The sequence below is a fragment of the Rhinoderma darwinii genome, chromosome 4 (genome assembly GCF_050947455.1).
Source record: "Rhinoderma darwinii isolate aRhiDar2 chromosome 4, aRhiDar2.hap1, whole genome shotgun sequence".
Taxonomy (NCBI): Eukaryota; Metazoa; Chordata; class Amphibia; order Anura; family Rhinodermatidae; genus Rhinoderma; species Rhinoderma darwinii.
The window spans coordinates 339,560,211-339,582,312 of NC_134690.1; the positions used below are offsets into that span (position 1 = coordinate 339,560,211).

A 22,102-nucleotide genomic window follows, 5' to 3' on the forward strand; every position below is an offset into this window, starting at 1 on the left:
ATTATTTTGCAGATAAATAATTCATTATATTTATAGCCAATGACAGTGCGACATTTCGGTCAATACCATGACCTTCCTCAGGCACTTAGTCAATGTATGATCCTGTGTGGATGGGGCATTCGTATGGCGGCTGACCGCTGTTATGCGCTCCTTTTTTTTTTATAGCCATCGAGTATCGAGCCTAACTATGCATGCATGTTTGTGTTTATGTTGCTTACTTGAGTCTTCTTTCCATAGACATGGCACAGATGTTCCTCCACCTACGGTCCAGACTACGAATAGCCTGCTGGATGGAATCACACTCAGTGTCGTTGGCACAGGCATCGCAGTCATGAAGAAGAACTTCACAGAGATTCATAACTGAAGCAACACCTGTACTGTGTTTCTCTATGTCTCTCTGCAGCTCCTGCAATAGATGACTCAACGTGTCAAACTTCTGTCAAAACATTTGTACCCATAAGATGCCATGCGTGGAGTAGCTTCTAATCACAAACAACCACATCAATAACTTCAGTGCACGTTGCAATTTTACCTGGAATATTAGTGTATATTTATGCGTATTGGTATTAAGACATTTCCAGTCCAGGAATGGCTATAGATACCCAATCTTCTCATTTCAATGATACTATGCTTAAATGACTTTCCAACAACAATATGAAACACGCATAACATATACTTTGGGGATGTAATAAATTTAACATAAACTTTAAGAAGGTTATTCCATCCAAGGTATTTGTGAACCTGCCAGAACTTGTCAAGTTCTGTCCTTCAGTGTTTCATGTTAAAAGAATCTCAACTGGACTTTGTCCAATGTTTAGTAAACTGAGCCATACACACTTGCAAGAGGCTGTAAAGATCATTTAAGACCACTAAGTCTCAGGCCAATACCCATCTAGTTTCTAAACAACCATTACATTGTATGATATATAGTCCTGAATTCAGAAAGCAGTCCCTGATAGAGTTCATGTATAGCTCAACTTTGCTACTCGTAGTATCTGTAGGGAAATAAATTCTATATCCTCATTATAGCCGTGCAACATACTGGTCAAACTAAAAAGTACATGGTATAAATCATCCATTCTTCAGAATGATGACATTATACTGTACATGCCATTAGTGCACATGAACGGGACATTCACTCCACTCTTATTGCCATGCATTTCTGTACAGTATTTAAGGGTATTTCCGAAATCTAAATGGTGCTTGCCACAGAAGACCATCAGATGAAGGTGCGCTTACTGCCCAATTGTTATGTTTAGCTAGCACTCTTTTTAATGTATGTATACCTCAACCAACATCCAAAATAAAACCTTTATGAAACTGTTATTCCTAAAGGGTCAGTTCACACAAAGTTTTATGGCGCTGATTTTCATGCGGAGACCACATTGGAATCGGCGCCAAAAAATGGCCCAGATTGTCCCCAATTGATTTCAATGAGAGGCAGAGGTGTTTTTTTTTTCCTGGGTGGCTTTTTGTTCTTTTGGGGAAAAAAAGCAATATGCTCTTTCTTTGAGCGGTTTCCGCCTCTGACCTCCCTTTGGAATCAATGGGAGGCAGAAAAACCAGCGGCGCTAGTTTTGACTGTTTTTTACAGCATTTTTTGTCTGCGGTTTTTGCATTCGATTAATTGACCGCAGGCAAAAAACACAGCAAAAAAATAAAATTTTTATAGCTGGGTGTCTTTGGGCCTCAGAGATTCTTGCGCACACAGTTAAGTTGTTCCCCCTCTAATCAGTGGTTCTGTAGCTGAGAGGAACACAGATCACAGGAGAAGAGAGAGGGTCAATCTAATATCTCCTGGCTATTACTGACTCAAAATGTGAGTGCCAAACAGTATGGTAGTAGCCAAATGTAACGGCAATCACTGAAACTGAACTGAATGTATTATCCTCTTCAGGGCACATAGAATGACTTGTATTGATATCTAAAATAATAAAAATAAAATGTTTGAGGCCTAGATTACATGTTTAACTGCAACAAGTTTAGAACAATCTTAAAAATGCAGAGGAGAAATGATGAATGCAAGGATTCAGCAGCCTCATACACCATGCATTTAAGATATTAGTGTTGCATAGCTTCTCTCATCCATCTTATCAGGATAATCATGGTAACATACCTGTTTGAATGGCGGCCACTGAGCTGCTTTTCTTAGTTCCACCGCTGGCGCATTGACAGCCAAGTGTGTTCGTACACTCAGACCTCCATGATGTGGAGCCAATGCTATTTACCGTTTCACTCTTTTCCTCCTGTTCTAGGCAGGAGTGATGTACCATACTTATTTAGGGTTTACCTGCTGTTCATTAAGCTTCCTTTCTATCTCTTCAGAATCGCTGGTTTCATAGACGATGGGCTTGGACAGCTCCGACTCAATATGACCCAGCCATGTTCTTAGGCTGCTCATGTTCTTATCCAGTTGTTGCACTGCAAGCAATGTCTCCTTTAATTTCTTCACTCTGTGGAGTGCAAATAAACCCATTATTATTTCAGAACTGATTAAAATCAACAGCTCTTCAAACTGTGAGCTTAAGGTAAAGTTTCTTCATCAAGTGTACATTAACTATTAACATGAACAGAGGTCTTAACTGCTTGAACTCATACAGAAATTAATGTTAAACCATCTAATATTCTACCTCTACATTACCAGATTCCAAACCACATTGATAAAGCTATCACAGATGTCCCAGCATACAGTAAGACACACATTAAAGGGGATTTTTCATCAAGGACATTGGTGGCATATCGCTACATTATACAACCAATGTCAACCATGTCTTTAAAGAGACAACCCTTTAAAGGCCTACTTGAAAATATCTTCCTATTAACAAATCACTAAACAGAGGAAAAGTAAAGGCAAATAAATATATACTGTATATATATATATATATGTATATATATATATATATATATATATATATATATGTAATGTCCAAAAAAATGTCAGCCGCACAGCCCCAATAGAATGTGGGTGCACGCCCGCCTGGGTCACGACCATAAGACCCAAAACCAGTAGATCCAAAGAATCAGGCAGCACTCCAAGGTATAAGCAAAAAAAAGTGGTGGTGTTTTATTGGTCCATTACGTTGCCATTACTTATGGACCAATAAAACACCACCACTTTTTTTGCTTATACCTCAGAGTGCTGCCTCATTTGTTGGATCTATATATATATATATATATATATATATATATAAAAAAAATTATCTCATATATTATATAGATTTATTACACACAGTGTGAACTATTTCCAGCATTTTTTTCTTTTAATGTTGTTGATTATCGCTAACACATAATAAAACCCCAAAATTTAGTGTCTCAGAAAATTAGAATATTATATAAGCCCAATTTAAAAAATGATTTTTAATACCGAAAAGTTGGCCTACTTAAAAGTATGCACAGTATATGCCCTCAATACTTGGTCAGGGCTCCTTTTGCATGAATTACTGCATCAATGCGGCGTGGCATGGAGGCGATCAGTGGACCAACACTGTTTCTCAGCGGTCCAAAGTCCTGTTTTCAGATGAAAGTAAATTTTCCATTTCATTTGGAAATCATGGTCCCAGAGTCTGGAGGAAGAGTGGAGAGGCATCAGTCCAAGTTGCTTGCGGTCCAGTGTGAAGTTTCCACAGTCAGTGATGGTTTGGGGGGCCATGTCATCTACTGGTGTTGGTCCACTGTGTTATATCAAGTCCAGAGTCAGCGCAGCATCTACCAGGAAATTTTAGAGCACTTCATGCTTCCCTCTGCTGACAAGCTTTATGGAGATGCTGATATTATTTTCCAGCAGGACTTGGCACCGGCCGACATTGCCAAAAGTACCAATACCTGGTTTAATAACCACAGTATCACTGCGCTTGATTGGCCAGCAAACTCGCCTGACCTAAACCCCATAGAGAATCGATGGGGTATTGTCAAGAGGAAGATGAGACACCAGACCCAACAATGCAGATGAGCTGATGGCCGCTATCACAGCAACCTGGGCTTCCATAACACCTCAGCAGTGCCACAGGCTGATCGCCTCCATGCCACGCCGCATTGATGCAGTAATTCCTGCAAAAGGAGCCCCGACCAAGTATTGAGGGCATATACTGTACATACTTTTCAGTAGGCCAACATTTCGGTATTAAAATCTTTTTTTAAATTGGGCTTATTTAATATTCTAATTTTCTGAGAGACTAAATTTGGGGTTTTCATTAACTGTTCGTGATAATCATCAACATTAAAAGAAAAAAATGCTGGAAATAGATCACTCTGTGTGTAATGAATCTATATAATATGAGTTTCACTTTTTGAATTGAATTACTGAAATAAATTAACTTTTTGATGATATTCTAATTAATTGAGAAGGACTAGTATATATGGATGAGTCAAAAATTATCCGCACTCTGGAAGTAGAATTTATTTTAATCAGCTTTCAGAAAATACAAATGCACCATTTTTCAACATAATCTCATAATGTCTTAGGCTGAGCTGTGAGCCACAAATGCACCGATGTCTTCACCTGTTCATGTGAATCTTCGTCCTTGTAGAGCTTCTTACAGGGGACCAAACAGGTTATAGTCTATCGAATAGAATCAGTTCACTTGCACGCTCAATGTTGTCATCAGTCATGATCAGACAGGCTTTCGGCTCCTTCTTCATGGCTGACACCTTCCTTGAACTTCCCTATCCATACATACACACTTCTACACAGCAAAACACTTTCTCCATACTGTGCACAAAGTCTTTGATAAATATCGGAACTAGACACACCCTCAGACCTCAAAAAACAAATCACTGCATGCTGCTCTTCTTTAGTGAAAATCACAAGTGGGGCAGACATTGGGGCAGCCATTGTTTCTCGCACCGCAGTCATAAATAAATAGACGTAACACGTTTAAACCTGCACAGAAGTGACTGGGGAGACAGCGACCTCGTACGGAAATAGCTGATAAGACCAACAGAAGTTTTAATATAACCTGGGTGCGGATAATTTTTGACTCACCCTCGTATAGAGATATATACACAGTAAAAATATATGAACTCTTCCTCACTTTGCAAAATGTGAAGTGAGAAGATGATTAACACCTTCATAAGACTGTATTTGTTGTAGAATGTTTGACTAAAACATACAAAGGTGTTTTTTTTAATTCTTCAGAGATTGAAGACTTTCTGTTGCTTGACTAAATGACTTTTAACTCAGAACTAAATTTTAACCCCTTAAAGACACTGCTAATTTTTGTTTTTTCACTTTTGCTTTCTTATTGTAAAATGTTTTCCCCATAACATTTTACTTTTTCTGTCGATCACGCAGTTGTTTACGGGGTGAGTTGTAGTTTTTCTTGGTAGTATTTTTTTTAGCACTTTTTACTCATTTTCTGGGAGAAGTGAGGTGACCAAAAAACAGCAATGCTTGCATTGGGAAAATTTTCTTTCCTACAGCATTCACCCATGCGGGTTAAATAATATGATATTATAATAGTTCAGACTTTTACGGAAACGGCGAAACCAAAGATATATGTTGAATTTTTGATTGCTTACATCATTTTTTTGTGAAAAATGGGAGTTTTTTTTTTAAAACTTTTGGCTATTTTTAGATTTAGATATTTTACTTTTTTGTAGTCCCTGATGGGACTTTACCGCTCGTGCAAAACACTGCATACTAATGTATTGCAGCGTTTTGCTTTTATCAATGCTCTCTGATCTTAATAATAGGGCACTGATCGCAGACCTGGAGCCCTTCAAAAGGCCTCCGGCTGGCTTGGCAACCATTCGTCAGCCCGCAATTTATTCAGTGGGGGGGAGGGGTGATCGGGGGACAGAGGGAGCAGCCTTTGTCTAAACACTCAGATGCTGCCATCACTATTGACCTCTATTTGCATCTGAGGGGATAAATGGCCGACCATTACAGGCACGGGTCCATCTCTTTGAAATAGCCAGCATTTTCCGCGTATGGTGCACCTGAGCCCACGCCTAATTGGGATGGCACACATCTGATGTAATTTTACGTAGGATGTCACCAAGGGGTTAAACAGGATTTTCTTACAAACTTTTATGGTGTGTCTATCAGACAAAATCAGACATTGAAATCAAAGAGAGTTACAGAACAACCAAAATGACTTTGTCTATAAAAGTCCATTTGGCTAAGATCATGTAAAGTTCTGTTCTTTTAAGTGGTTGGGATTAGAGCCATTATACATAAAGTGGCTTAGACCTGGGTGTTTTAGATCCACCTGATCGATTGCCATTAGGTCGGTGAGTTTGGGTGGTGGTGATGTAAAGTGCCCCCCGGAGTGGTGACTCGAAGGGCACCTAAAATCTCTAATCCTGAAGGGCACCTAAAAATCTCTTGGGGATAGCAAACCCACTAGACAAGTAAGGTGCACATGGATTTATTTTCCCAACTCCTTTGAGCACACTCACCTCTACTGGTCTCTGACCTTTGTAGGGCAATTTGACTCGAAGGGTTGGGAAATAGATTGGAGTGGGCTTTCGATAGAGCACATCCGAGTGAGCACTTTTTTGAGTGGCAAGCTGCACATTATCATAGCTGCCAACACTCCCTAGGACGCAGATACAATTGAATACTATGACAGAGGAGAAAACTATCTGCTTCCTGCTCTGCCATTCATTCATCCTGGAGCAGAATCCCCAGCCAGAGCATCGGCAAAGCTTTGGCGGGAGATTCTGCTTATAGAGGATACCATATATGAACAGTGAAGTCAGGGGCTCCTCCTGCAGCTGAATCCCCGGCCACAGCGTTGCCGTCTCTCTTACCAAAGGAGCCCTTGGCGTCACTTTCCATATATGGACAGTGATGTCAGGGGCTCCTCCAGGAAAGAAATCCCCGACCAGAACGTCAGAATTGCTCTGGTTGAGGATTCCCCTCCTAGAGGGTGCCACAATGGCTCTATCTACAGGGGAAGGGGGGCGCACCATCAACAGGGATGGGAGTGTGTGGCACCAGCTACAGAGGGGGCTGTGTGGCACTAGCCACAGAGGAGGCTGTGTGGCACCAGCTACAGAGGGGGCTGTGTGGCACCAGCTACAGAGGGTGCTGTGTGGCACCAGCTACAGAGGGGTCTGTGTGGAACCAGCTACAGAGGGGTCTGTGTTGCACCAGCTACAGAGGGGTCTGTGTGAGACCAGCTAGAGAGGGGTCTGTGTGAAACCAGCTAGAGAGGGGACTGTGTGGCACAAGCTACAGAGGGGACTGTGTTGCACTGTGGCACTATCTATTCGGGGGGCCATGTGGCCTTATCAACAGCAATCAGGGCATGGTACTATCTACTGGGGGCAGAGTGGAGCACCATCTACAAGGGCCACTGAGTGTGGCACTATCTACGCTGGTTTTTACGCTACCAGTAGTGGTCAGCACATATCGCCAAGCCCTAGTGATAAAGTGAGACATCACCTGCCTGTAAACAACTGGATAACCAGAGAGAGATACAGGCCACCATAGTAGTTGTCAGCCAAACTAGCGCAGAAATTTGTGTCCGTTTATTTGTATGCAGAAATTCTGGAAAGAAAGTCATGCACCACTTGCAACACCCAACAGATAAGCTACACTCTCATAAGACACACCCACCAAAGTTGCCACACCCTAAATGTCCCTAGGAAAAAAAAAATTACCCTGTCACAGACCCTCGAAATAATAAACACGACTACACTAAGTTTCTATTTGTGGTTGGAAAGCTCTCATAGTGAGATAGCTGAAAAGGTTGTCCAGGCATGGGCTAAGATTACTATAGTGAAAAAATCGGAGATTTAGAAAGAAATTGCCTGGAAAACAATGCATAGAGGATATAGAATTTTTGATTTTCATAAGGGGGGTGGGAGCAAAATTTAACAAATGTCTGGGTATGCCCCAAATGTCGGGAAAGTAAACCAAATGGGAGTGTAAATGGATCATAGATTATTAGGATACAGTCTTTTTTTAGATAGCAAATTTAGCAAAAGGAGATATAAATAAATGCCCATGGTTAGCATTATTACATAAAGAAGAAGACATTATATATAGATAGTATGTAAACACATGAAACTATTAGCCTAAAAATAAAAATTTTGAAGAATTGGGTATATGAACACACACACATCCCAAATTCTTAGATGTCCATTACAAATTGTTTTTTTATTTAACAAATTAATCAGGGTAGACTAAGTAGTAGTTCTAAAGAATGCTGTAATAAATAACTAAATAAATATATATATATATATATATATACATACACACACACACACACACACAAATATATATATATATATATATATATATATATATATATATATATATAAAACGCAAATGAATATAGGGTGTTACAAGACTTTCTACGAGATGTGATGGTTTTTAATATAGTAAATAGGGGAGGTTAATTGGGGAAAGGCAAAAAAGTATTAAGTACTAATGCCCAAATCTATTTATGTAAAATAACGTTTGGTCATTTATAGAAGATAAAAACACAACTATTACAATACATCTTTTCATTTATCTACTATAAAGTAGCCCAAAGGAATACTGATATAATGATAACAGCAATGAAGTGTAACTTTATCTAATCCAAATCTGTATGACAGTACAATGCATAATACAGACCTCTAACTTTCCAGGGTATATTTAGACTACTACAAACACCCATCAGACCGGTTGCTTAGAGCTGGTAACACAAAACATAACACATGCACTGTATCTGCTAAGTGGTAATCCAAAACTGAGTACTATACAATATCACAAAGCAGCTGAAGACTAGTATATTGCAAGAAATCCCCAAAATTCCGCAATCTGCATATATTTGCCTCTCTATAGCTTTAGAAAATTATTATTGTCAGAGGCATATATATTTATACATATCTATATATCTATATCACATCCCTCTTATAGTGCCACGCATACTTTCCATCACTCACGCCTAATATGTGACTTAGAGTAGACACATGACAGGATATGTGATATGAAACCCAAAACGACATTGTGTATATACAGATGGAATGTTCATGCAAGATAATGAAGCTGAATTCTTGTCTTCAATACAGATACCCAGGCACTCAATACACAATACCATAAAGTACTGTAAAGTAGTGGTACCAAACCAAGTTATCACCAAAACACAACTAACGTATCGAACACAAAGGGTATGAAGGACAACAGCTAAGCATTGATTTTTCAGGGTCAATAGCTTAAATCCAAGCATGAGAAGGTGGGTTCTGTAATATTCAGGCACCTGTGCATAACACTATGTATGTTATATCAAATCTATAATTGCAATGTAAATCATGTAATGTATGCGTTACATAGACAGTTGATAAATTATCGGGCTAATGGCACAGTACGTCTGCAGATGTCCATTTATTTAATGGCTTTGATGGCACTGCACACTCTTGCATGCAGTGCCATCGGCAGGATTGGACGGTCACACTGACAGCCCAAACCTATACGGTGACTGAGAACCAAAATAATCAGTAATCTGTCACTAACAAACTCTGAACACAGCGCTAATATGCGCTGTGTCCCCAAATGCAGAAGCCACTACTTTAACTTTTGGCGGTTAATAGGGAACCCTGTGATGTTATTAATGATGTCACAGGGATTCCCTGTTCAGAGGGAGACCTTGGAGGCATGCAAAGAAGATGTTATTGGCATTTACTCTGAATGTGTGTATTTGTTCCAGTCATGAAGAATATACATGACCTCAAAATCACCCCTGGTCACCAATTTTTACTTGTTCTAGCTGGGCCCTACCTGATGTTGCGCTTTCACTAAAAATGTAATCATCCAAGTACAGAGGCTGTGTCTAAAGTTAAGGGACAGCGCTACATATAAAATTAAACTGGGGTTTTTGTCCTCAACACTGTACGTTTCACAAAGTACACATATTTAGCATGGATAAGAACGGTAGAATTAGAGGATTAATTTATGTGGTAAATATTATTCAATGAAAAAAACTACCTTAAAACATAGCATGAAAAACAAAACCTACAGTATTTACCTACACAAAGAACTTATATCATTTCCAGTTTTAAACAATTAAAAAGCCCGCAAAAAAAAAAAAAGAAATAAAAAATGTTGGGGTAAATTGAGCATTAAAAAACAAAACAAAAATACTTTTAGAATGCAGAATCCCAAAAAGTGAAAACATTCCCCGTCATTAAACGGTTAGTATGCTAACACTTAAAAACAACTGTCACATCAAGAAAAAGCAACAAAACAAACTAGAATTTTAAGCCTCAGAGTCTACTCGACCTTCTTTATATGTTGGAGAAATCAATAATTCATTCTTAATCAAAATGGGCATGCAAGAAAAGTACAGTACAACAAAATCCCTGCCTTGAGACATCACAGTCGCAGTCCGGGAGCTCGGAATCCTCAATGCTGTCCTCCGCCATTCTATGCGCACCCAAATCAGCAATGGCTGCTGCCAGCACCATGAACGTACTCATTAGGAAAAACAAAACCATGAGCAAGTAATGCCCACTGTATAGTAAAGACCTCTCACTTCTGTAGGTAGAAGAGAAATGAGATCAGTGAATAAGTACAACACTCGGGACTGCAATGTGAGAATGAGTGTTTGGACAACTGCTCATGCTTCTATAAAAAGGATCCACTCAGGAGAATGTGGAGGATCTGTCTCCAGGAATGCTGTCTGCAAATGCGATGTGTCCTTGCAGAGCAGAACAGGGCTGCAGGAAGCTCGCAATGTAATCACAAATGTTTACACCCCAACTTATTATCCCAAATCAAATGTATACTTTTAGATATCGAATGTACTATAGAACATACTGACGTATAGAACTATCTAATCACTCAAACATATCACGCAGGCTATTTTATTTACTATAGGTTATTAGTCTCAAACCTGTTGTTCTCTACAAGCTCTACCATGCCTGCGGCTGTTAAGGCATGCTGGGTGTTGTAGTTTCCTCAAACCTGGAGAACCACAGTTTAGACACCAATGGTGGACTAAAGCTAAAGAATGTGCATACAGTAGCTGAAACACTTTATAGAGCCAACAAGGCCTGCTCATAACTCAAGCCCCTTGTAATAAGCTTGATGGATGGAAATGAGCAAGCAGAATACCTGCGTTTGACCCATATCATTAATTTATCAAGATCAACTCTATGCCTACGCTATGAGTTATCTAAGGGCTTATTCAGACGAACGTTGAATACGTCCGTGTGACGGCCGTTAAAACAACGGCCGTCATACGGACGCATGTATTTCAATTGCAAATAGTAGGAAGAAAAAACAGGGCGATTGTAGCGCTGCTAAACATCAAAAACGGACTTCCAAGTAAAGATGGCGGTATGTATTGAGAAATAACGGACAACGCGATTCAGCTCTGAACTGGAGTCTTCACTAGGATCTGATGAAGGTTTAGGGTTCAGAGCTGAAACACGTTGTCTGTTATTTCCCAATACATACCGCCATCTTTACTTGGAAGTCCGTTTGTGATGTTTAGCAGCGCTACAATCGCCCTGTGTTTTCTTCCTACTGTTTGCATCTGAATTATGGCCGTCACTCACGGATTTGGCACCAGGGAAAGCAACAACTTGCATCATTTCAGCTTATTCACTTATTCAGAGTTGTGCCTGCTCAGCACATCCTGACCAGGTGAGCAGTTCAACTTTATTTTATGCTCATCCAAACCCACTAAGGTTCCACGCTATGGAGCGCCATCTTTTTCTCTTTTAATCCACATGTATTTCAATGGGGCCGTTTACACGGACGTTGTTTCAACGGACCATGTGAAGGGTCCATTGAAAAATAGGACATGTCCTATTTTCTTCTGTTTTCCTGGAACCCTCCATAAACTCAATATGGTGATCCATAAAAATGGGACCGCACAGGGACAACGCGGATGTGAAAAAGGCAGTTTTTCATGTCCGAGTTTCCCCACGTTCGTCTGAATAAGACCTAAGTCTGAATGCCATGGCCGCTGTATCTCATTACATTACAGAAAAGAAACGTCAATCAAGTTCAAACTTTCTCAAAAGACAAAGTAAAACCCTGGTTTATTTTACCTCAGATAATATAACAAAACCAAACACAGCCCATGGGCAAGAGTAGCGCTGTTTCTGAGAAAAGACGCTGACCATGCTTTCTAATCTTGATCAACCAATTTAGCCTCATTTACACTTGCGTTGTGACGTTCTTCATCTCTAAGGGCCTGTTCACATCAGTCTTCGGGTTCTGTTCATCTGTTCCGTTCAACCTTTTCCATCAGAGGAACGGATAGCTGAACGGAAACTATCGCTTCCGTTTGCATTACCATTGATTTTCTTTCTTGCTTTCATTATTAATTTTAAAAAAAACAATTCTGCAAGCCCCATTCAGTAGAAATCTCTGCAACAAATCTGTCACTTGTGAACATATCCTAAAGGGTAAAGGGCCTTTTACGCCGGACGACATCGTTGATCGGCGCTGGTTTGCTCCTGTCACACGGAGCTATGGATAGGGACGAGCGGTCGCTACTCCGATCGCTCGTCCCCATACATTATCATCATGTTGGCAGCGCGTCTCTAGAGGGGACAGACGCTTTATGTAATTTGTCCACTTTAAGCTGTTCAGCTTTTCCGCTGGCTATTTAAATAAATAAATAAAGAAGATGTATTTTTTCAAAATTCCACAAGGAGTGCTGATCTTTTCCTCCTGAATGTTGTTCCTATAGCGTGGAGATCGCTGTCTTCTTTGTGCACCTGTGAGGGTGAGCTGACATTTCTATTTTTATTTATTCTTTCAGCGCATCTCCCTGTTTACACAGGGAGATGTAATGCCGACATCGATAATATTTCACTTTTTTTTAAACGATACGATCAGAAGATGATCGAGCTTTTGCTCGTTCATCTGCTGATCGCTGCCCTGTTCATACAACGCTCGTTGACGATAATTGCCCTGTTTAAACGCTCGTCTGCACGATAATCGCCCAGTGTAAAAGGGCCTTTAGTTTGCCTGCGGCAAATTTGTTGAAGAAATTTCTGTAAGGCCTTATTTACACAAGCGTATTTCACGTCCGTGATACGCGCATGAAAATCACGCCCGTAGCACGGACCTATGCAAGTCAATGGGGCCATTCAGTGTTTTTCACGCAGTGTGTGTCCGTTGCGTGAAACTCACTGCATGTCCTATACTAGAGCGTTTTTTATGCGCGCAAAACGCACTCCGTCGTGTAAATAAGGCCTAAGGTTAAGGCCACACGGTGCTTCGTTGACGCAGTTTCGTTGTGTATGAAAACCGCATGCGGTCAACTGCATGCGTTTTTTGTCTCTATAAGGGCTTATTCAGACGAATGGGATATACGTCCGTGCAACGCGCGTGATTCGTGCAACAGCTGTAAAACTATGAATGAAAACAGAAAAGCACCACGTGCTTTTCTGTTTACAAACATCCAAATGGAGTGTCATAATGATGGCGGCTGCGCGAAAATCACGCAGCCGCGCATCATAGGGGGCTGACACACAGAGCTGTTAAGTGCCTTTTGCGTATGCAAAACGTCGCGTTTTTTGCGTGCGCAAAACGCACACGCTCGTGTGAATCCGGCCTTATGCTGCAGTTCTGTTGCGGGTTTTTTCCGCACATAGTTTATGGACATAGTTTTCACTGGTGTTGGAGTTTGGTAGGTGCTTCCTGTATATAGGTCATTACAATGTATTGCAGAACTGTTAGCAAAAAAGCAAGCAGATCAGCAACAACATTGGCAGCGCGGTCATTAACTGCATGCGGTCGGACATTATGAAGATACGTTCAACCTCACAAAAAACACATTGTAATATTATAGCAGCAGTCTGTCCATAACACAAATGTCACCATTGACTTCTATTGAAAGATGACTTGCTGCGGTTTAAAAACGCAACATAAACGCAGCATTGCCGCACCGTGTGGCCTTACGCCTACTGTCCCATTTTTCTGGTGGAGCTTGCAGAAATCCATGCACTTCCTTCCAAAACATCTAAATCCAAAAATCTGGGGCATGTGAAATACCATTGTCACGTTTTTTGCCGCGCGGCCGTAAACTGCCCTGAAAATATGCATGCATTTTTACCGCGATTGCAGCGATTTTGCAATGCAGCAAAAAACACACTGCAAAACCGCACCGTGTGAATACAGCCTTAGGGCATATTCACACGTGGCGGAATTTCTGTTGAATTCCGCTGCGGACAGTCCGCAGTGGAATTCTGCAGCAGCCGTTTTTTTACATTTGTTTCTATACATTTTTAGGAAAGTTAGGTCAGACGTTGCAGAAAATAATTGTGCGGAAATCAGGCTGCGGTGCAGAATTTCCCCTCTGCACCATGCTCATGACGTTGCGGAGAAGAAGCGGAATTTCACCGCGGATTTCAGCATTTGCAATACAAAAACTGAAATCTGTGGCAAGTTCGCTGTAATATCTGCAAAGTCTGAATTACCTGTCAAATAGGCAAATGTTGCTGAAGATTCGTTGCGTAATTGCCCCAAATCTGCACCAACATTTGCAGCGGAAAAGTTCCGCCATGTCTGAATGTGCCCTTAGGATGGATTCACACATTTTTTGTGCCGTTTTTCCTGGCCAGATGTTAGCTGAAAGTCTATAGCAAAATAAAGAACGCACTACAAACAATGCTTTATTTGAGTCAGTGGTGTTTTTTTTAAACGCAGAATGCTTTAGGTGTGGTGTTTTTCTAACATTCTTCAGAAAGGCTTCTTTATAGGAAAATAAAATCATATAAATGGGATGAATAGAAAAAAATGCCACAAAATACTATGTGTGAAGGAAGTCTTAAAAATTAAACCATGGTACACACATGTTGAATGTATAGTTGTGTAGTTTAATATAAGAAGTTGAAAACTAAAAATCTCTTGCGCCAGGCTCACACAAGCAGTTTTGATGCCATTTTTGGCTCCGTTTTTTGTGTCCACCGCGCCTGTGTTTGGCTCAAAAGACTGAGCCAAAAACTGCCACAAAAACTGCATCAAAACTGTGTGTGTGATCCTGGTCTTAAATTGTTCTCAATTAAAACAGTTCCGACGACTTCCGGTTCCGGCGCTGGGATGTGAGGACGGAGCTGCATGAGCTCCTGAAGCCCTGATCCCCTAACCCATCGACGCCACACACCCGCAGGATATAACCACCCCAGCATTTGGAGGAGAGTTGGGTGACAAGAACCGGGCAGTTTATGGAGAGATATCTCCTCCGGAGCGGCAGCAGAGAGATCTCCTGCCTGGCCGAATACAGCACACGAGGTGAGGCGCCATCCAAGATGGCGGCGCCGCTGCAGCCATCACTTTCACAGAGCCGGTCCCAGAGCCCAGAAATACAGAGGGAAATGTTATCGCCGTTGGTAATGACTGACTCGCAGATTGATTATCGGAAGCTGGCAATTGAGGTGGCTACCCAACTGGCCCCCGACATCAGAGACTCCCTAATAGCCACAGTTACAACAACGCTCCAAAAACTCCAAAATGAGGTGACATCTCATGGCAATCGACTAGATGAATTGGAACAGCGGGTTGGCCTCATGGAAGATGAATCCGCAGGGGCACATACCTGCATTAGAGACCTAATGCGAGATAACATAAAACTCAGGGACCGCTTAGAAGATCTTGAGAATCGTTCCAGAAGGAATAATCTAAGGATAGTGGGACTGCCTGAACATATTAGACCGCAGCTTCTCCAGGGCATTTGCGAGACAGAGCTACCAGAAGCGCTAGGCCTGACCAGATCTTGTAGAGTGGAAAGGGCGCACCGAGTGGGCCCCCCTGGCCCGAGCGCTAACGCCAAAGGAGAGCCGCAAAGCAGACCGCGCCAGGTGATCATGCGTTACTTGGATTACAATGATAAAGAGGAACTTCTGCGCACTTTCCGGAACCGTAATACCCTTTGCATATAAGGGGTGCAAAAATCATCCTATTTGCAGATTATTCGGCAGAAGTCACAAGGCGTCGGAGAGCATTTGGAGGGGTCTGCACCTCCCTTTACAAACGCAAAATCAAATTCCAGCTACAGTATCCGGCCACCTTGAGGATCATGCAGACGGATGGCGCCACCAAGGTATTCCACAATCCTGAGGAGGCGGCATTATATGTAGACAAGATCCCTGGACTTCGGGGCCCTAGAAAATCGGGAGAGGAGACGGCGAGTCAAGGTACAGGAGGGGAAGGACCCCGGGCACCAGTATCTCCACCGAGGGACTGTACATGGTCAGATATCGCCCGCAATTCCACTTCCTCACCCAACCAACGGGCAGAATCATCGAAGACGCCACACCGACAACGCTCAGAACACCGGCCTGCAACCATCCCGGACTGATAAGTATCTCATAGGGGCTCCATGAGCGCATTTGATTGTGCCTTATATATTCATGTGGCAATTGGTTCTGGTGGGATGTTAATCCGACAAAATTCCTGCTATAATAGGCATAAGCACTTGTACCCGTGATGTATAGGAAGTCCAACTTATTTTAATATTTTCAAATTTAAAATATGAAGATCCAGTATGTCACGAAAAGATGGCGGGAAGGGGAGGGGGGGAGGGGTCACAGACCAGAAAAAAGTGAAGTTATGTATGCCAATTTAAAGTTTGTCTCACAGGAAATGCTGGTGACATTCCTGGATGGGCATTTTGTTGTTAAAGGTTGTGCCAATTCTCTGGCACCAAATGTAAATGTTGTTATTGTAATGTTGGGAGCAGTCTGGAGCAGACGCCGCCGAGCGGCTACCAAGGCAACAAAGCACTTTTGCATAGAAATAGATATATATGACCAGTCAATAGTGAACTTTTTCGGAACGCCCAATTTATGCAGCTGACCTCGTGGAATGTAAAGGGGCTCAGGTCCCCTAACAAGAGAATGATGGTACTCCGTCACTTAAAAAAACTCCATACAGACATCGCTCTTCTTCAGGAGAGACATTTGGAGGAGAGCGACTTCCACCGCATGAAAAAATTGTGGGTGGGCCAAGTATACGGCTCTTCAGCTTGTGGCCGTAAAGCGGGGGTACTTATTTTAATAAATAGAAACCTGGTACATGAGGTAATTCACACTGATGCGGATAAGGAAGGGCGACTGCTCCATATTGCTCTAAGCACACCATGCGGGGTATTAAGTATTTATAACGTGTATGGACCTAACAGTGATAATATTCAGTTTTTCAATGGTTTGGAGAGGGCCCTTCTGTCAGATAATATCCAGCACAAAATAGTGGGAGGTGATTTTAATTCAGTTTCTGATCACAAGGAGGATAGACGCACACATAATTCACAAAGCACGGAATCCATTCCTACAAGGGCCCCCAGAAAACAGGACCGAGTGTTAGGACCCCTGATGGAAAGAACACACTTAATAGATCCCTGGAGAAGGGGTAACCCGGATGCCCGGGAATTTACGCATTACTCCCACGCTCAACAGTCCTGGTCCAGGATAGACTACCTTTTAATATCCCCAACATTACAACCGAGGCTGGGGGTTGCCGAGATAGGGGACCTAGTGATCTCAGATCACGCCCCGGTACGGGTAGATTTCCAGGAAATATATCCCAGAGGATCAGACTTCATATGGAGATTCCCGGCTCATTTAGCAACTGATGACACCTTTGTGAGACAGCTAAGGGGGTGGTGGTTAGAATACACGGCGACGAATTCAGGACACAGAGATGATCCCTCACTGTTCTGGGATACGGCCAAGGCAGTGCTGAGGGGGAGGATAATGGCATATACCGTCAGCAAAAAACGGGAAATAACGCAAAAATTTAATGCCTCGAGTGCTACACTGAGGGCAACCTATACAGCATATTTGGCACACCCTACATTGGATGCTAGACAGGCCTGGACTCAGGCAAAACACTCTTTTGATGAGTGGGCAGCTCAGAAAGAAACAATGCATACTCGAGACTTTGAAGCTACTTTACATAAGTTTGGAAATAAGGCGGGTAAACTTTTGGCCAATATGGCTCGAGGGAAACGTTCAGTGCAACACATAGCGAAACTGAGGGATCATAATGGGCGAGAAACATGCGATCCAACTAGTATTAACACCATCCTGGCCAAATTCTATGAGGAGCTGTACTCTGATACATCTTCCCTTCCGCTGACAGACACACTGTTAGACAAGGTCACTTTACCGGTCATTTCCGCGGAACAGCTGCAACTTTTAAATGCCAGGGTCACAAGGGAGGAGGTAGATGAGGCAATAAGAAACCTTAAAAATAGTAAGGCACCTGGCCCAGATGGGCTGAGCGGCGAATTTTTTAAAGTAATGCGGGAACAGATTACGGAGACTCTGGTCTCCTTGTTTAACAATGCTCTGGGAGAGGAGGGACTACCACCATCAGCAGACACATCTTATGTGAAATTATTGCTAAAACCTGGAAAGGATCCCCTACTACCAGGGTCATACAGGCCCATATCGCTCATAAACGTGGACGCTAAACTCCTTTCCAAAATCATAGCTGATAGGTTAGCGAATATAATACCGTTTCTCATAGCCCCAGAACAAGTAGGTTTTATTAAAGGTAGGTCGGCGGTCACTAACATTAGGACGGTTCTGGCAGTGCTAGATAGAGTACAGCATAACCCATTTCCGGAGGAACATTCGGCTTTACTTTTACTAGACGCGGAGAAAGCTTTTGACAATGTCCGATGGAAATGGTTGGATGCAGTCCTGGATAGGATGGAAATAACGGGGGCATTCAGGATCTTATTACACCACATTTACAAAGACCCTAAGGCTAGAATCTCCACACCGGGCTTTCTATCTAAACCATTCCGTCTGTGCAAAGGTACAAGACAGGGGTGTCCGCTATCGCCACTATTGTTCAATCTGGCTTTGGAGCCGCTGGCACGTTATCTGGCGTCATCCAATCTATATACGGGCATAAGGGTGGGGGAGATGGAGGTCAAGGAAACGTTGTTTGCAGATGACATCTTGTTATTTCTCGCAAACCCCCTTAAAGATGTTCCGCGTATCTTCCAGGCATTGAACGACTTTGGGAGCTATTCAGGGTACAAAGTTAACACGTTAAAATGCCAGTTATTAGATTTGGGAACACAGGACCCAGCATATAGGCGGTCCCTAGCCACCCTGGATGTTGAGATGGCAAAGCCAAACATTACTTATCTGGGTATTAAGGTGGGTCGAGCACCCAACTCCCTATATGATCTAAATTATCCTCCCCTTATACAGGATATCCAAGCAGATCTTCTGAGATGGCACAGTCTACCTCTATCACTTATGGGAAGGAGCTGTTTGGTCAAAATGTCAGGATTTGCGAAATTACTCTACCCGCTCCAGACTATTCCACTTCTGGTCAAGCACTCAGATATCAATATACTCAACTCATCATTTACCAAATTCATATGGGGGGGAAAGAAACCGAGAATAGCGCTCACGAAACTCATGATGCGGAAGGCGGAAGGAGGGGTCAATTTCCCTAACATCCGGGGTTATAACCTGGCCTGTCTGAGTAGACATCTGCTAGACTGGAAACACAACACAGAGTTCCACTCCAACACTAGATTGGAGAGACAGCTAGCAAAACCTTGGGATCTCATGGCTCTGGTACACACAACGTTCACGTGTCTCCCAAAGATCGTCAAGAAATCATCTCTGTTACGAGATACCATCATTGCCTGGAAGGTACTACGCAAACATTATAATCTTTCTTACCGCATTTCAAAACATATGCCCTTATGGCAGCACCCAGAGTTTGCAGCAGGAAGATCTAACAAACTAATGTCAGAATGGAGGGAGAAAGAGGTAGCGACACTGGGGGATATGTTTCACGCACAGGATAAGAGGTGGTTAACCTTGCAAGAGCTCCAGAATAAGTACGTTTTTGCACAGCATCAGCACTTACAGTACATGCAAATAGTTAATCACTGTAAAACTAAACTTGCGGATGTAGCGGATGAGGTCCCCCCCAACCTGTTTGACTCATGGTTCACGGACAATCACAGACACTCCATCTCCGAATTATATAGTACACTCAGACCATTACTACTGAAGATGTCCCCGGGGCAGGCCTTTGGGAGATGGGAAAAACTGTTTAATTTACAAGGTATTGAAAAGCATATTGAAAAAGGGCTGGTGGATTTCAGGGCGCACGTACACAACGAAAATTGGAGGGAAACTCAATTGAAGATTATACACCAAGCAATATATGCATTTACCCTGGCCCCCTCTGCCTCGCAACCAGATAGGAAAACGTCATGCCCTAGATGTAATATCCCAAAGACGGACATGTATCATGGCCTTTGGGCGTGTGCACATATTCAGCCATTCTGGGGGGAGATAACATCCTTACTGCAGCAGGTGGGCAGGTTCCACGGGAATGTAGGGCCAATGGAGGTCTTATTCCATATACAACATGATGGAGAATTAGAAGAGACAGAAACGACACATTTATCCCCCATGGCCCATGCCACACTGATAGTGGCAAAGAGGTGCATACTCCAAAATTGGCTGGTAGCTGAAGTACCGACTCAGAATATGGTGGTCCAGGGGTTGAGGAAACTGTTTTATCTAGACCGCATTGGTATACTACAGAATAAAGACACGCAGAGTAAAAAATTCTTTGAGAAATGGAAGTTTTTCCTCACAAAATATTTCTCCAGTGCAGAACGAAGGGACATTATAGGCCCATTCACGGGAACGCCATGGTACTTGATTGAGGATCTCAAAGGCACTTTAGGGGCATTGAAAATACCATGGTAGTAAAGCATATGTCTCCTTTTGGATTTCTTTCTTCTTGCGGACTAGCTGCCTGAGTGGGTGAACTGCTTCACAAAGCTCCAAATGTTATGTATGCTCTCATTTCTTATTTGTTTTATGTGTTAGTTAGGTAGTTACGCGAGTTTATGTAACTATGGTTACAGGACTACCCGACATGTGGGGTTAAAGGATGGGAAGGACAGAGGAGATGAAGGAGGGTTGATAGCCTCTGGGGAATACCATCCAAGATTAAACCTAGGTTGCTAGGAAGTATTTACTATCTCATGTTCATTTATACATTTTTTTGTAATGTTTATTATTATGGCAATGCATTACTGTATGATGTGTGTTTTTTTTTGTTGGAAAAATTTAATAAAAATATGTTTTAAAAAAAAAAAAAACAGTTCCAAACTGCCACAGAAAATGTTACAATGAAGTAGGGGATCAAAAGCATGCAGTGTGAATTTACCAATCGACACATAAATGTCCTGTGTCAACCTGGCCTAGAAAGTGTGAACGAGCCATAAAAAAGTGAACTTATGAAAGGAAACACCTTGTTGTAAGAATATCAAGTTAGGTAACGCGTGCCAAGAGATGTGCAGCAGACTGTTCATTTCACTTACACATAAAACAGCTGAAGCTCTGGTTCCTCCTGAGTTTGTCACTTGATCCTGCAGCAATAAACAGCATGCTGTCCTACTGGTCAAACATTACCACTATTCGTAAAGAGCACCTGTCATTATTGACTAATGTTGCTAAATTCTTTTTACTTTTTACTATACAATGTATTTTTAGAAGAACAATATGCACTTGACTTACCATGTGATGGCTCCTGGAAACCATTATATACCCAGGGGCGTAGATAATGGAGGGCAGAGGGGCATGTGCCCTGGGCGCAACTAGAAGGGGAGGTGCCGCAGCGCCCCTACTGAGTACGGCCAGTGGCGGAACTACCGCTATAGCAGCCATAGCGGCTGCTACAGGGCCCGCAGGATGAGGGGGCTTGTGCCGCCCATTCCGCAATGTGCCCCCGGCGACTGCCACGTTCAATTGTATCTGCATCCTTGGAATGCAGATACAATTGAACACTGTGGCAGAGCAAGGAGCTAGCTCCCTGCTCTGCCATTCACTAACAGGTTCCCTGTGCAGGTCGGCGTGATGATGTCAATGGATCACGCCGGCCGACGCAAGGATCTGGTCTCACAGGCTGCTAAGGAGGCTGTGGAGCTGCACCGTTCGTCGTGGGAATGGGGCTGGGCGAAGATAAGTCTTTTTTATTTGTTTGGGGGCTTTGTGTCAATATCTACAAGGGGGCCTGTGTGGCACTATCTACAGGGGGCTGTTTGGCACTATCTACAAGAGGGGTGTGTGGCACTATCTACAAGGGGGACTGTGTGGCACTATCTACAAGGGGAGGCTGTGTGGGGGTGTTGTTTGGCACTATCGGGGGAAG

General features: G+C 42.5%; 1 protein-coding gene across 8 annotated transcripts in view; it reads right to left on the reverse strand.

Annotated features, from left to right (window-relative positions):
* Nucleotides 1-22,102, reverse strand: part of SYNE1 (spectrin repeat containing nuclear envelope protein 1) — a 498,487-nt gene that overhangs the window by 43,367 nt on the left and 433,018 nt on the right. For all 8 annotated transcript variants that reach the window (XM_075862881.1, XM_075862877.1, XM_075862879.1 and 5 more), the window contains 2 exons: nt 2,291-2,453; nt 219-406 (listed from right to left, as the gene is read on the reverse strand). In XM_075862881.1, coding sequence (XP_075718996.1) covers nt 219-406; nt 2,291-2,453 — 351 coding nt within the window. The remainder of the gene's footprint in view (nt 1-218; nt 407-2,290; nt 2,454-22,102) is intronic.